The sequence below is a fragment of the Ovis canadensis genome, chromosome 3 (genome assembly GCF_042477335.2).
Source record: "Ovis canadensis isolate MfBH-ARS-UI-01 breed Bighorn chromosome 3, ARS-UI_OviCan_v2, whole genome shotgun sequence".
NCBI lineage: Eukaryota > Metazoa > Chordata > Mammalia > Artiodactyla > Bovidae > Ovis > Ovis canadensis.
The window spans coordinates 69,530,951-69,545,568 of record NC_091247.1 but is presented as its reverse complement, the minus strand read 5'-3'; the positions used below and the strand labels follow the sequence as shown (position 1 = coordinate 69,545,568).

The 14,618-nt window shown below is 48.1% G+C and overlaps 1 protein-coding gene across 5 annotated transcripts in view; it reads left to right on the top strand.

Annotated features, from left to right (window-relative positions):
* SPTBN1 (spectrin beta, non-erythrocytic 1) overlaps positions 1 to 14,618 on the top strand; it is a 209,918-nt gene that overhangs the window by 181,925 nt on the left and 13,375 nt on the right. For all 5 annotated transcript variants that reach the window (XM_069583334.1, XM_069583331.1, XM_069583333.1 and 2 more), the window contains 11 exons: positions 1,537 to 1,683; positions 2,524 to 2,787; positions 3,984 to 4,208; positions 4,831 to 4,920; positions 5,073 to 5,351; positions 6,005 to 6,135; positions 7,091 to 7,295; positions 7,677 to 8,051; positions 11,965 to 12,209; positions 13,290 to 13,428; positions 14,254 to 14,338. In XM_069583334.1, the coding sequence (XP_069439435.1) occupies positions 1,537 to 1,683; positions 2,524 to 2,787; positions 3,984 to 4,208; positions 4,831 to 4,920; positions 5,073 to 5,351; positions 6,005 to 6,135; positions 7,091 to 7,295; positions 7,677 to 8,051; positions 11,965 to 12,209; positions 13,290 to 13,428; positions 14,254 to 14,338 (2,185 nt within the window). The remainder of the gene's footprint in view (positions 1 to 1,536; positions 1,684 to 2,523; positions 2,788 to 3,983; positions 4,209 to 4,830; positions 4,921 to 5,072; positions 5,352 to 6,004; positions 6,136 to 7,090; positions 7,296 to 7,676; positions 8,052 to 11,964; positions 12,210 to 13,289; positions 13,429 to 14,253; positions 14,339 to 14,618) is intronic.

The following is a 14,618-nucleotide window of genomic DNA, read 5'->3' as shown; positions in this document are numbered from 1 at the left end:
AGGGTAAAGTTTTTCCATTTGCTTTCCTCTTAACGTCTTTTCTCCTTAGATTGAATAGCCTTAGCCTTTCAGGCCTTAACTACTCAGATAACTGGAAGGGAAGTAGGTGATTCTTTTAAAGTAGGAAATTCAGTGCCTTGGTTGTTGTGTAACAGATCTATGGTCCATGCTTACCAAGGGCTTTATGGGACTTGCTGTTTTTTCCTTACTAAAGAGTGACATCAAAAATCTCACTACTTTTGCTTTTGACCCCCCTCTCTCCCATACATGGTGGTTGGTCTCCTGAGAAGGGTAGGAAGGATGCCTGGGGGTTCAGCCACAAGCAGAGCTGGGGTCCTCCTGGGACCTGCATCCCCCTCCTTGACGTGGTTCCCAGAGAACAGACTTTGTGTTGTGGGGGCCCTCTTATGGGGAAGCCTCTCCCAGCAGCTGCCCAAAGTGCAAGGGAATGCCCTCAGAATGGTTGGTTCTGTAGGGGTTTATACACCATTTCTAAACCCTTGGTGGTGGGCCCATGACACAGTTTGGGTGCAGGTTTGTTATGGCAGCAGCTGGTATAAGAGTGGCTTCTTATGGTCACGTGGAAGAAGGGCACTGCCCCTGAAGACTTACTGGCTTCTGGTTCCAGGCTGACCCTGCGTTCGTTTGCGTATCTTCCAACTGGGCAGACCGAAGCTCTCTCTTCCTGGTAGGAATTAGTACCCTGGTGTGGCCAACTGCGGGCAGGCAGTGAGGAACCAGGCGAGTTGGAATGAGAGCCAACAAGCGGAACGTGTCCAGGGCCTGGGCTAGGCTCAGATCTGTCAGTGGGGCAGCGTCTGTGAAGAGGCTTCCCAGAGTTCAGATCCAAGCAAACATGCTGGGTCTCAGAATCCAGTCCTGTGATGTGTTCTTGATCTTAGTCCGGTGAAGTGTTCTTGGTCTTCTACAGACAGAGGCTGTAGAAGAAAAGTTGAAGGTGACTGAGACACGAAGGGAGCTAAGACGGCATCATGGTTGCCTCACCCCTGTAGCAAGCAAGTTCCTCATGCTGTTTGTCATCCACGTAGATAGTGTCTGTGAAGAAGAGGAAGTGATGAAAGAGTAGGCACCTTGGTTTCATTTATAGTAGAACTGAAAGAGTTAAAAGATTACCAAATGTAGTAAAGACAGTTAATCTTGTTTAGCATGGTACAGCTAGCCATGGGTATTTGAAGAAGAAAGAAGGTTGTGACTTAGCTTGCTTAGGACAGAATTTTAAACACAAGTGTCTGGAGGGAAGGCTGGTTAAGAGTGCCAAACAGTTTGAAAGCTGGCTCAACGTGCTTTTTACACTTCAGGGTTTAATGTTAGATGCATAGTTTGGAGCAAGTCTCAAGTACAGCATCCATACAGTGGAGATGCCTTTTGAGATGGGTCAGTTGTAAAGTGAATGTCTGGTTGTCTGTTGACGTGGAAACATGGCGTGGCGTGTAACAACATAACAGCTGTTTCCAGGCAGAAAAAAGGCTGATGTCTGTGATCACAGTCTCGGAACCTGATTTTTTTCTTTCCTAGCTGTCTCTCTGGATCAATGAAAAGATGCTTACAGCCCAGGACATGTCTTACGATGAAGCCAGAAATCTGCACAGTAAATGGTTGAAGCATCAGGCCTTTATGGCAGAACTCGCTTCCAACAAAGAATGGCTTGACAAAATTGAGAAGGTGAGTCAAGGGGTTGATGGTGTTCCATCGGTGTGGCTGTGGTGAGAAAACTAACTGGGCGGAAATGAGCTCCTTTGTACTTAGCATGTTTTCCAGCCTATTTGAGTCCTAGATGAGCACATACGGGAGTTACATAGCCAGGAGCAGTCCCACTTTTCACCTCCCAACTCCTGTCTTCAAGCCAGCAAGAAAGGAGACAAGCAGAAGCGCAACCAGGTGGCGCAAAATGCCTGCCTTATCTTGTAAAGAGTCCTAGGAGTTGCGTTTCTGTTGTGTGTCTCCTCTGTTGCTCTTGATAGACTGCCAGCCCCCGGGGCAGCATCCTCCCTCTGTTGATCGTCTTGTGTGTGCTGGACTGTGACAGACATTGAGCGGATCCACAGAACTTAGAAGTATTGTGTATTTTAAATTTCTCATTTTAATAATTTAAACTGTATTGTTTTGGCACAGCAAGATTCTCTGCAGTGTAACCGATCATGAATGTGACATTCCCCACCTTCCCTTCTCTTCCTTCATACACTATATTGTTTCAAAATCTTAACAGTTTAAGTGTTAAGGTCTCTTGGGGTGATGTGGAAGGGATGAAGTTTTAGGTTACTGGCAATAAATATCCCAGAGCCCCAACCATCACTTGGTGCTCCATGCCTGTGAAAACCAGTCAGGCCGTCATTGATTTTGTCAGGCAGTAATTCCATGTAGAAAGACTGCCTGCGTGCATGTGTGTATTTGTGTGCACAAATGTGTGTGTGGAGTGAATAGGTAACTCATAATTCAAATATGTCAGGCTTGTTTTTCACAGTGACACCTGTTCTACAAACTGTATTTATGTGTGTTTTCCAGGAGGGAATGCAGCTCATTTCAGAAAAGCCAGAGACAGAAGCTGTGGTGAAGGAAAAACTCACGGGTTTACATAAAATGTGGGAAGTCCTTGAATCCACCACACAGACCAAGGCCCAGCGGCTCTTCGATGCAAACAAAGCCGAACTCTTCACCCAGAGCTGTGCAGATCTGGACAAATGGCTGCATGGCCTGGAGAGTCAGATTCAGTCTGACGACTATGGCAAAGACCTCACCAGCGTCAACATCCTTCTGAAAAAGCAGCAGGCAAGTGCCTGGGCTGGCGCACTACAGGCTATTTCCCCGCTGTGGTCCTGGTGGTCTCAACGCGCCCGCTGTGTCCTCAGACATTCGCTTGGAGTGTGAAAGGATTTTCACACACCTAGCACAGTGGGCTCTGGTGGCATCAGGGGACATTTCCAGAATCAATTTGGAAAGACACCATAGGAGTACTGGGGTCCATGCATGGGAATATATTTTCATTATCATCTTAGTTGATAGATGGTATCACCACTTAACATTATGGTAAATGTTCATTTCATCTAGTTCCACAGTTTACTTGAAGAAAAGTTACCATGTTTGCATACCTCATTGTATGTCTAAATATGTGATAGTTATCTGAGTGGTTCAGGGCACTTTTAGATAATAAGAGAAATTTGGGGTTTGGGGATAACAATAGAGTCCTTCTAAGAGCAAATGAATTTACACTGATGAGAGAAAATAGCTGTGATGAGATTGAGCAGGCAGGTTGGTGGTAGTAGCTTGCAGGAGCTCCCCGGGCCGAGTTTGCAGTGTGTGGCCAAGTGCTCCCCTAGCTAAGAGCGTAGTCAATGTATTTGCCAGCCCCTTGTCTCTGGGGAGAGTAGTGTGTGGTCTTCCCAGGGTTGTGTTTCCTGAACAGACACTTGTGCTGTGCTTTCACCCTTTTCCCTCATGTAAATATACAGTTAGGCTGTCTTCAGCTTTATTACCGAGTATTTTTAAAAAGAAGAATCAGCTTTCTGATTAAAGCAATTGAGAGGAGATGGTTAACGTTAGTTATCCTTCTGGCCTAAAAGAACTGGAAACTGAAGACCTGATTCCTTCCTGGTGATTAAGCTGGTTTTCAGTGTCTTTGTGACTTCTGAACAGGCAGATGGAGACCATCCTTTCCCCATAGTTAATTATTTCCCCTGTCATTTTCTCTGAAGTTCCTAAATAAACTTGACTGCTGCTCCTAAGTTTAAAAATCCTTAGAAAGGGAGGTTTTTGTTTTGTTTTGTTTTGTTGGAAAAATCAGCTGACAAAGTGGAGCACTGGTTGCTAGCTTGCTAGCCATGCAGAACCATTTCTTGGGCTCTCCACTGTATCAATTAATATTCCCAAATCTTCTATTTTGGTCAGTGCCAAAGGGGAGCATGTAAAATCACTGTCTGTGTTTCCCTTGTCTCGGGTGTGAAGGTGGGTGTGTCTTCCATCTTCAGATGCTGGAGAATCAGATGGAGGTGCGGAAGAAGGAGATAGAAGAGCTCCAGAGCCAGGCGCAGGCCCTGAGCCAGGAGGGGAAGAGCACGGACGAGGTGGACAGCAAGCGCCTCACCGTGCAGACCAAGTTCATGGAGCTGCTGGAGCCCCTCAATGAGAGGAAGCAGAACCTGCTGGCCTCCAAGGAGATCCATCAGTTCAACCGGGACGTGGAGGATGAGATCGTGAGTGCCTCCTCACATGGCCGGCTTGCAGCCCGGGTTCCCACTGCTGTACCTGACCCGCCTCAGTCCCTGGGTGGGCTGAGCTGTCACAGTCCTGCACCGTGTGTCCACACAAAATACACCTCCGGATTTCTGTCTAGTTTTCTAAGGGTAAACTGAGGGCTTTAATGCCCCAGAACAATCATTTTAACAAGTAATGGGGATTCCTGGAGAGTCTGGCATTGTGGATAAAAGTAAGGTCTGGAAGACTAGCCTGTACCCTTCATTGGAGAAGAAGGCCAGGCTGCCTGGGCCGCCCCTCCCAATGGGACAATTGTTTATTTCTTCTTTTTTTAAAAATTCTTATTAAAGTATAATTGATTTACAATGTTGTATTTCTGCTGTACAGCAAAGTGACTGACTTACAGATATATATATATATTCTTTCCCCTTATGGTTTGTCACAGGATATTAAATGTAGTTCCCTGGGCTGCACTGTAGGATCTTGTTGTTCATCCCCCACTAGGGTTGAACATGCTTCCTCTCCCATACTGGCCTCCTTGCTCTCCCCTCCCGCCCTTGTCTACATCAAATATTTGTTCTTTTTGAGTGGCCCTGACCACCTGTTTACAATTCCTTCCAGTTGTGGGTTGGAGAGAGGATGCCTTTGGCAACCTCCACGGATCATGGCCACAACCTTCAGACTGTGCAGCTGTTAATAAAGAAAAATCAGGTAAGTGTGTCTGCTGGGGCGAGCTCCACGGTAGGAGGCAGAGAAGGGGGAGCTCAGAGGACGGGCAGGTTCTCCTTGGCCTCAGGGCCTGGCACAAGCAGCGTGCTGCTGTGGCTCAGTGAGCTTTGGGTGTGTGCTCCCCAATCGCACAGACCCTCCAGAAGGAGATCCAGGGGCACCAGCCTCGCATCGACGACATCTTTGAGAGGAGCCAGAACATCATCACTGACAGCAGCCTCAACGCCGAGGCCATCCGGCAGAGACTGGCCGACCTGAAGCAGCTGTGGGGCCTCCTCATCGAGGAGACTGAGAAGCGGCACCGGCGGCTGGAGGAGGCGCACAGGGCCCAGCAGTACTACTTCGATGCGGCCGAGGCTGAGGCGTGGATGAGCGAGCAGGAGCTGTACATGATGTCCGAGGAGAAGGCCAAGGTGAGGAAAGAGGCTGAGCCCACCCCTGCGCCCTGTCCCTGCGCCCGGGGAGCCTCTGACTCAGACCTGAAGCTTGTGTTGCTGGGGGTGGCATCCTTGTGCGACGTCTGATTGTTGCCTTGTTTACGGGGGCAGCATGGCACACATAGGTGACTAGAACCTGGCTATTTGCCCCTTGGTAAAGAATTTCCTTCTCTGAATCATGGTATTTATCTGCTCTCCCCTTTTTTAAACAGAAATTTGCCAAAGTTTGTCTTTTACAATATACTGGATGCTTTTGAGACAGTTTAAAAGTATTTGAAATACTTTCCGTATCACACTCCAACCAGAATGCTGTCATCTACATTTGTTAGATGTGGAGAGTTTTTCCAGCCAAGACACACTTGGTTTGCCTGGGCTTCACCTCACATGTCAGAGGGTCCTCGTCACTGCACCACCTTCATGGCCACCTTTCAGAGGCTCCCGCAGCCCAGTCCACCTTGCCACTCCTGAAACTCTCCAGACTCCGCTGCCCATATCGCACTTGTGGCTTTTTTCCCTTCTGCCAAGTCTTTCTCCCGCCCCCCTGCTGTGCAGTCAGCTGGTCTGCTTTCAGGTAGTTTGGATTTGGGGATGGGGGCGGCTGTGGGTGTGACGGTCCCCTGTCTGTACAGGATGAGCAGAGCGCCGTCTCCATGTTGAAGAAGCACCAGATTCTGGAACAAGCTGTGGAGGACTACGCAGAGACAGTGCACCAGCTCTCCAAGACCAGCCGGGCCCTGGTGGCCGACAGCCATCCTGAAAGGTGCGTGCTGCTTCATGAACGTGGATTCCTACCAGGGAATCCCATGGTAGAGCGATGGATAAGGATATGTGGGGTTGTGAAATAAAAGAGCTTCCAAGAGAATGAAATGATGCCACTCTTAACCCTTTTATTTTGAGTCTTGATAATGCCTCAGGAATAAGAAAAAAGTGTGTGGCACCCTGCCCTGTTACATACCAAACTGACACGCTCACTGCAGCGGTAGTCATTTTAGGCTTTCTCTCGAACTGCCTTTTGTGTCTCGGACAAGGATCGGCTTTGGGCATTAACCAAGGCAAGTTGGAGGTGAGGTCCTTGGCTGTCTTGGGATGGGGCTCTTTCAGGAAGGTGGCCTTCCTCATCTCCAAGACTGGGCATCAGTAAGTCCTTGTCTGACCACTTATCTGCTGGAAGGCTGTCCTTCTGAGAGAAGTTAGAAGTAGAAGCAGGGTGGCAGGGTGGATGCTGCTCCCCCAGGACCCAGGAAATGGGAGCAGCAGGGTCCGCCTTCCTGGCAGGGAAGAGCATACAGCCCAGAGAAGGTCAAATGCATGCAGACGGGAATGGTCTGTTCCTTTGGCAATGTGGCCCTGAGAACGGAGGACAGCTCCTGCATCCTAGGCTAATAATTTTTTTACGTCAAAGGAAATCCTGACGTTCAGAGCCATCAGTGTAGAGCATTTCGATTTCTCTCCCCGCCCTCCATCATCACAGTCAGGGTGGCCTTTGTCCTTAATGACTATGTTTTGTTACATGTTGGCGTTCTATTACCTGAAGTTGAGGTCAAAGTTGACTTTTATTTTTTGGGCTGAGTTGACCTTCAGATTCCTTCGAGAAATTTTGTGTAATGTGACCTCCTGGCATTTGCCCTCATTTGCTATCTCCCTGAAGAAAATGTGGTATTTAAAGTCCACCCCCCCTCCCCCCGCCCCACCTCACGCTATCTCACTCCCCTCAGTGAACGTATCAGCATGCGGCAGTCCAAGGTGGACAAGCTGTATGCAGGCCTCAAGGACCTGGCTGAGGAGAGGCGGGGCAAGCTGGATGAGAGACACCGGCTGTTCCAACTCAACCGCGAGGTGGACGACCTGGAGCAGTGGATCGCTGAGAGGGAGGTGGTCGCGGGGTCACATGAGCTGGGCCAGGACTACGAGCACGTCACGGCAAGTAACACAAGCAGAACTCGGGTGGGCGTACAGCACAGGGTGGGCTGTGGAAGGCCCTTTGCATTCCCTGTCTGTGAGCAGAGGAAACACCCCAGACTCGAGTCAGAGGTCATGGGGTTTCATTTCAGCTGAGCACTTTGATCATCGAGCAGCTTGGAAGTTGTTGTGTTTGAATCTCTGTGCCTGTTCCTCTGGTCAGAGGAGGTGGAGCTGTGCCTTTCTCTGCTGCCATTAGTGAGAAGGAAGCTTGATTGACATGAGGCTTTGGATCTGACATCTGTTAAGTCAGGTGTTTTTTCCCACAGGGTGTTCGAGTGATCAGTAAATGATGTGTTTATGGTGGTCTCACTGGTTTCTTTATGCCCATCCTCATTTCAGATGCTCCAAGAGCGATTCCGAGAGTTTGCCCGGGACACGGGGAACATTGGGCAGGAACGTGTGGACACAGTCAACCACATGGCAGACGAGCTCATCAACTCTGGACATTCAGATGCTGCTACTATCGCTGAGTGGAAGGATGGGCTCAATGAGGCCTGGGCCGACCTCCTGGAGCTCATTGACACCAGAACACAGATCCTTGCTGCCTCCTATGAACTGCACAAGTTTTACCATGACGCCAAGGAGATCTTCGGGCGCATCCAGGACAAACACAAGAAACTCCCCGAGGAGCTCGGGAGAGATCAGAACACAGTGGAGACCTTACAGAGAATGCACACCACCTTTGAGCACGACATCCAGGCCCTGGGCACTCAGGTAGGCGGGGCGCCACCCTGGGCTGGTGGGAGGTTCTCTTTCCATACAGCGTCTTTGTGCCCCTCTCAACCTCTCTCTCCACTCCTTGGCTCCTCAAGCATGCCTCAGAGAATGGCCCAAATTAAATGCACGTATGTGTGCACACATACGTTAGACATTGTTTTAACGCTCAATTTAGGAGAACTTAACCAGTCCATAGTGATCTCTGTCCCATTTGGAGACACTGTCGGATATCTGTCATCATGATTAAGATAGTAAACCAGCTGCACACACACATTTACAGGTTATGGACCTTCTCAAAAATTTAAATTCTGTTGGCATGTCCATCCAGAGTCAGCTTCCCAGGTGGTGCTAGTGGTAAAGAACCCATCTGCCAACGCAGGAGACATAGGAGACATGGGTTCAATCCCTGGGTCGGAAGATTCCCTGGAGAAGGGCATGGCAACCCCCTCCAGTGTTCTTGCCTGGAAAATTGCACAAACCGAAGAGCCTGGCAGGCTACAGTCCATAGGGTCACAAAGAATCAGACATGACTGAGCACATCCATTCAGAATAATTTCCAAAACTATACCTTATTATTTTGCATCAACCGGAGTCTGAGTTATGTGTTGGAGAATAGAGAAAACAAGATTCTAACGTTGTAGTGTGCCTGGCCCTTTCCCCTCTCATAGAGTGGTTAACACTCAGGCTTTGTTTAAAAGATTTCTGATAAAGTGATAACAATATAACAGCAAGGATCTGTAGTGTAGTCACTTTCTAGTTCATATACTCATTTCTGCAGTTTCCTGCTCAGTCTTATATCTGTTAGATGAAAAATAAATTATATGTTTTTTCCCCTTAAATTTCATGATCTTAGAGAAGTCTGTTTTATTAAAGATACCAGCCCTGAGGACATCAGAGGATTTGTTTCTGTCTTTTGGAAGCGCATCAGTGTTCTAGTACAGGGGTCAGCAGACTTCTTCTGTAGAAGCTCAGATGGTCCATATTTTTGGCTTTTGTGGGAGATACAGTCCATTACAACTACTCTGCTCTGCCACTGCAGCATAAAGCAGCCATGGACAATCTGAAAATGAAGGGCGTGTCTGTGTGCCAACAAATCTCGACACAGACAGGCAGCCCAGGTTCTGCCAGCCCCTGAAACCTAGTGTGTCCGCCTCCTTTGGTGTGCTCTGGGGATTGCTCTATGGAGGGACCACCCTTACTGCCATTCTCTTCCCCTTAATCTGCTCCTTATAGAAGGAAAGGTAGGTCACAGGTGCAGCTCCACTCAGATTAAACGGCTTTACCATGTCCATCAAAGAGGTGGAAGATGTGGAGGGAATATTTAAAAGAAATATGTGGAGTGGCTGAGGGTCTGCATCAGGCAGAATTTAAAAGAGCCCACCGTGCAGTGTGAGGGTTTCCAGTCTTTGCTTCAGAGCTGGCAGTCTCCCTGTTCAAAAGTTCATCAGCTTCCCGTAAAAGGTCCTGGAGTACCATGTGAGCATGTCAGGATCCTGAATGCAGTCTGATCTGTTGTGTGCTTGGAGCAAGGCCACCAGAGAAGGTCAGGCCCAGGCCTGAATTGAGCCTGCCTCACTATCGCTGGGAGTTTAGTTTCCTCCCTAACCTTGAGTTGCCTAATGCATTAACGATTACAGCGTGTACAGGGCATATGCCATAGCAAGAACTCTATTTGTTGTTGTTTAGTCGCTCAGTTGTATCCGACTCTTATTGACCCCATGGACTACAGCACGCTAGGCTTCCCTGTCCTTCACTAACTCCCAGAATGAATGTTCTTTAATTATTGTTACCATTTCTAAGAAGCTTCAGAGAACTTCCGCAGTACCTAGAAGGCTTACTAGCAGCAGGTCTTTCCTCTGCACCTATAAAATCATTTACTGTTAGAACTTCAAGAGACTCCAGAAATGGGGAGTTGCGCTCTCATTGTTTCATTAAATTCCTTCACCATGTGAGGCTCAGAGAGATGAGGGAGCCCACTGCGAGTCCAGGAACACCCAGGGCAGGAATCTACCCTGTCGAGCCTGATGGTGTACACCTCTCCATACCTGATGGGCCAGGCCATTTCAGCTACAGAGGTGTGTGTGCACCACCCCTCGTGCACTAACAGCAGAACCAGAGCAGAAGGGAGGGCTTGTGGGCGGACTCCAGAAGCCGGCAGAGTTTGGGGCCAGCTGACCACCCCCATCCTCCATCCTGCGGGGGAGCAGAGGGCTGAGGGAGCTCGAGGATGCTCTGCAGGGACTCCTCAGACAGTAGTTCATTCTCGTGCACATCCTACTGTTGCTGTCCTCGTCCATCTTGTTTTCTTGTTGTGAGAACAAGTTAAAAACAAGTAGAGGCATAGGAAAAGGTTGTTTTTTTGGTTTTTTCTTTACTTATTTGGAAAGATTAGGTTAGCCACACAGGAGACTGGACTCCCCAGGTGGCACTAGTAGTAAAGAATTTGTCTGTAAATATAGGAGATGCAAAATAGGGGTTCAGTCCTGAGTTGGAAAGATCCCTTGGAAAAGGACCCACTCCAGTATTCTTATCAGGAGAATCCTATGGACAGAGGAATCTGGCAGGCTACAGTCCATGGGGTCACAAAGAGTCGACACGACTGGACACGAACACACACGTGCACGCACACACACAGAACATTATCTATTCAAATGGCTCCCTAGGAACTTGCTTATTGTCATGTGAGTGTATACCTGAGCCATAATTGCAGAATATTTACAGAAGACTCCTAGGATATGGAAATCAAATCACATACACGGCATTACTATTATGTACTTTATATAAAACATAAGAGAGGGTAGTTTTTGGATATCAGATAAGCCGTGGTTATGAGTTTCTCTTGTAATGATGTATCCTCATCCCTACCACCCCCAACAAAAACATGAAAGCCTTTTGTTGTTTTTTCCTCTTTTTACACAGAAAGTTGATACTCTGCACACTCTGTATGCTTTGCTTTTTCTGCATAGCCCCATCATCTTGGAGCACTTTTCCTAGAGCCTGTCCCCTTTCTTTATCATGCCTGCCTGGGAGCCTGTTTACCACATTTGCAGACACTGTTGGATGACCATCCTCGATGATTAAAATAAATAAACCAGATGCACTCATACACATTTACAAATTAAGGACCTTCTCAATAAGAATTTGAATTATATAATTACTATTGACATAATTACAGACACTGTGATGATAAATAACCTTACATGTATATCATTTCCTAAAAGTGTAAAAGTATATGTAGGATAAATTCCACCAAATGGAATCATAAAATCAAAAGGCACACACGTTTGTGGTTCCAGTGTGTACTGCTTGTGCCTTCTGTAGGAGCTGTAAGCTGTTTGTCCCATTAGCGGTGAGTCAGCTCTCTGGGATAGACATCATGAAGCTTCCATTTTTGCCAAATGAGAGATGACAAATTACAGTATCTCCAGGTAGCATCTTCTCAATAAGACTCATTTTCATTCTTGTTCTCCAAAGCTTTCTGTTGAAATTTGGCTGTTAAGATTTTATCTTCTTTGGCATCAGTTTTTATTTTTTCCAACTACGTTGAGTGTGGCATTTTTGTTTTTCAAGTTGGAATATTCTGTTGTGGGAGCTCTTACAGGTGATATGTGTGCAGCAGCATCACGTAGCAATGGAAAAGGTGTTTTCAAAATGAGTTGTTCTTGGCAGTTTCTCATTTGTGATAAAGAACACCTTCTATACCGTGCAGGAGCAAATTAGGTATTTATTTTTGGGTATGTGGAGGCGTGCCATGTGTTTCTGTGCCAGCTTCGCCCACCGGGCCGCCTCCAAGGGCCTTTCCTGAGCAGGGCTCTGTCACTGGCTGGGACAGTGCGTAGAGGCAGTGGGCAGTGGGGGTGGTAGCTCAGAGGCCAGCTGTGGCCCGGCTCACCTCCCGGCGGCTTCACAGGTGCGGCAGCTGCAGGAAGACGCGGCCCGCCTCCAGGCAGCCTACGCGGGCGACAAGGCCGACGACATCCAAAAACGGGAGAACGAGGTGCTGGAAGCGTGGAAGGCCCTGCTGGACGCCTGCGAAGGCCGCAGGGTGCGGCTGGTGGACACGGGAGACAAGTTCCGCTTCTTCAGCATGGTGCGCGATCTCATGCTGTGGATGGAGGATGTCATCCGGCAGATCGAAGCCCAGGAGAAGCCCCGGTAATGCTGCCTGCCTCTCTGACCAGAGCCTTGCCCCAGAGCCTCCTGTCCAGAGGAAGGGCGGGAAAGGGCCCTGGGGTGAGGGGGGCACCACTGTTTCACTCTGCACGCAGTTGTCAGGGAAGGAGGCGTCCAGTGTCATCAGGAGCCCTGTGGAGCCCTTCCTGGTTCTCCCCGACCCTGTCCCCGGGGTCCACGCTCAACCGGGCCCTCCCACCCTCATCTGTGGGCCTCATGCCTCACAGCAGCTATGGATCTTGGGTCTGATTAGTGATTGTTACCCCTGGAACAAGATGGCTTTTCTGGGTCTGTTAGGTTAAAATAGTCTGTCCTTTCTTATGCACATTACTAAAGGTACCTCTGTCCCTCCACATCTGCTCTACTGGGGTCCTGGGATTTGTATTTAGTATTTGTCCTGTATCTTCTCTTTGGCCATGTTTCATGCAGAGCAGTGAAAAGAAGCTTGTAGATGAGCAGACAGGCACGTCCACAACCTCCTGTTCACCCCTGCTGGCTCTAGCCCCCACCATAATTGAGAAAGGGACTGTACCCCAAGAGGAGAAATATGGTTATTACATGTATGAAGCAGTTACGTTTCCCCTGGTCATGACTTCCCAGTCAGTAGGTTTTGATGGATGAGAAGTCTTCATGGCGTCATTGATTTCTGCTCTGTCTTCATGTCTAAATAAGGAGACAGTATTTACTGCTCTTTGAAACACGTCCTGAACCTTTGGCAGCTCAGTAGGGCATGATTGGGGATGCCTGTTACTCCTCTGAACCTTCTTGAAGAGGAATGAACTGGATTTTAAACTAGAAGTTTGAACAGAGATCCAGTGGTTTTTCTGGTCAACACTGAGAAGAATGACTATAGCACAAACACATGCAGAGAAAAGTGGGCAGGCCACAAAGCTGGCCCTGAAATACTCCTCTATGCTGCAGCTCTGTGACCCAACCTGGGCGCAGACTGTGAATCAGACACCGTGCTGTCAGTTTCCATCAGAGTAATTACGTGTTTAGAAACCTGCACGAGCATTTGAAAAGCTCGGTCTCATAAAGAAAGTATTGTTTGTATAATTTTAGGGATGTGTCGTCTGTTGAACTGTTGATGAATAATCATCAAGGTATCAAAGCTGAAATCGACGCTCGTAATGACAGTTTTACGACCTGCATTGAACTGGGGAAATCCCTGCTGGCAAGGAAGCACTATGCATCTGAGGAGGTATGTGCTGCTTTGCTTCGGGGCCCAGGGGCCCAGGAGTGCAGCTGGTGTTCAGATGTAGAATGCCTCTCTCGGGTGTGTATGTATGTGTTGTACATATGTATGTGTATGCATATATATTTACACACAGAGAGAAATCTGTGTTTGCATTCATACATACATAAGCACATGTTTATATGTATTTCAAAACTGCTTGCTTCTTTCTTGTGTGTTACAATAAGGCATTTAGGCAAGACTGTAGGTCTAAAACCAATCAGTCTGTGGCCCAGAAGACAGTTTTCAAGGACCATGGCTGAGGGTTTGTTCTCTCTCACCTCCTCCATTGGCCCTCTGCATGGGTGACACCCTTCTCTGTCCCCTATGCCCTAGACCAATTTGCTCTTTAGTGCATGGTTGCTAAGTCAAGTTAGGATGCTGGTGATACAGAGGTAAGTGGCTGTCAGCGGGAGGCCCCCTCTAGGGCTCGGACGTGCCCTCCGAGAGCTTGGGGCCTGGCCCTGTCACTGCCTCTCTCTTCCTGCATGTGTGCAACCCGGGAGCCCTGGTGTCTGGAGAGGGCTTGATACGTTGTTGGCCACCTCACAACAGAGCAACTTCGGGTGGAGTTTGGCCTTCTTCCCAGCACCCTCCGGAAGGAGCGTTGCCATGCTTTTCTGTCCTCTCCTGGCACACAGATGGACTGAGTGGTTCTCAGATCTTTCCTACGTTAGTGGTGATCTCTATGTAAAATGTGTTTTTCATACATAAAGTGACCCATCAAGGGGCAGACTAGGAGGATGTGGTCCAGTCTATTAAGATGTCCCTGGGGTTCTTCTTTTCTCACAGATCAAGGAGAAGTTACTGCAGTTGACAGAAAAGAGAAAAGAAATGATTGACAAGTGGGAAGACCGATGGGAATGGTTAAGACTGAGTAAGGATATACCAAATTTCTCTGCTCTTTCTGGGTCCCCACTGAAAGCAAGCGAGTTTATTTACCTGCTTTTATTGGTTTGATACAGTGTTATCTCTTACTGATTTTTGGAGCCTCTCTGAATGTTTGTTTTTTAATATCTTATTTAACTCTTTCATGCTAATAAGTATTTTTAAATTGTTCCCTGTGTCACCTTCGTTGTCTTTCATTCCCATGATTGACCTCAGTGCTGTGAGTCATGTCTAGGTGTGCAGGAACAGCATGGGGACCACAGGATGGG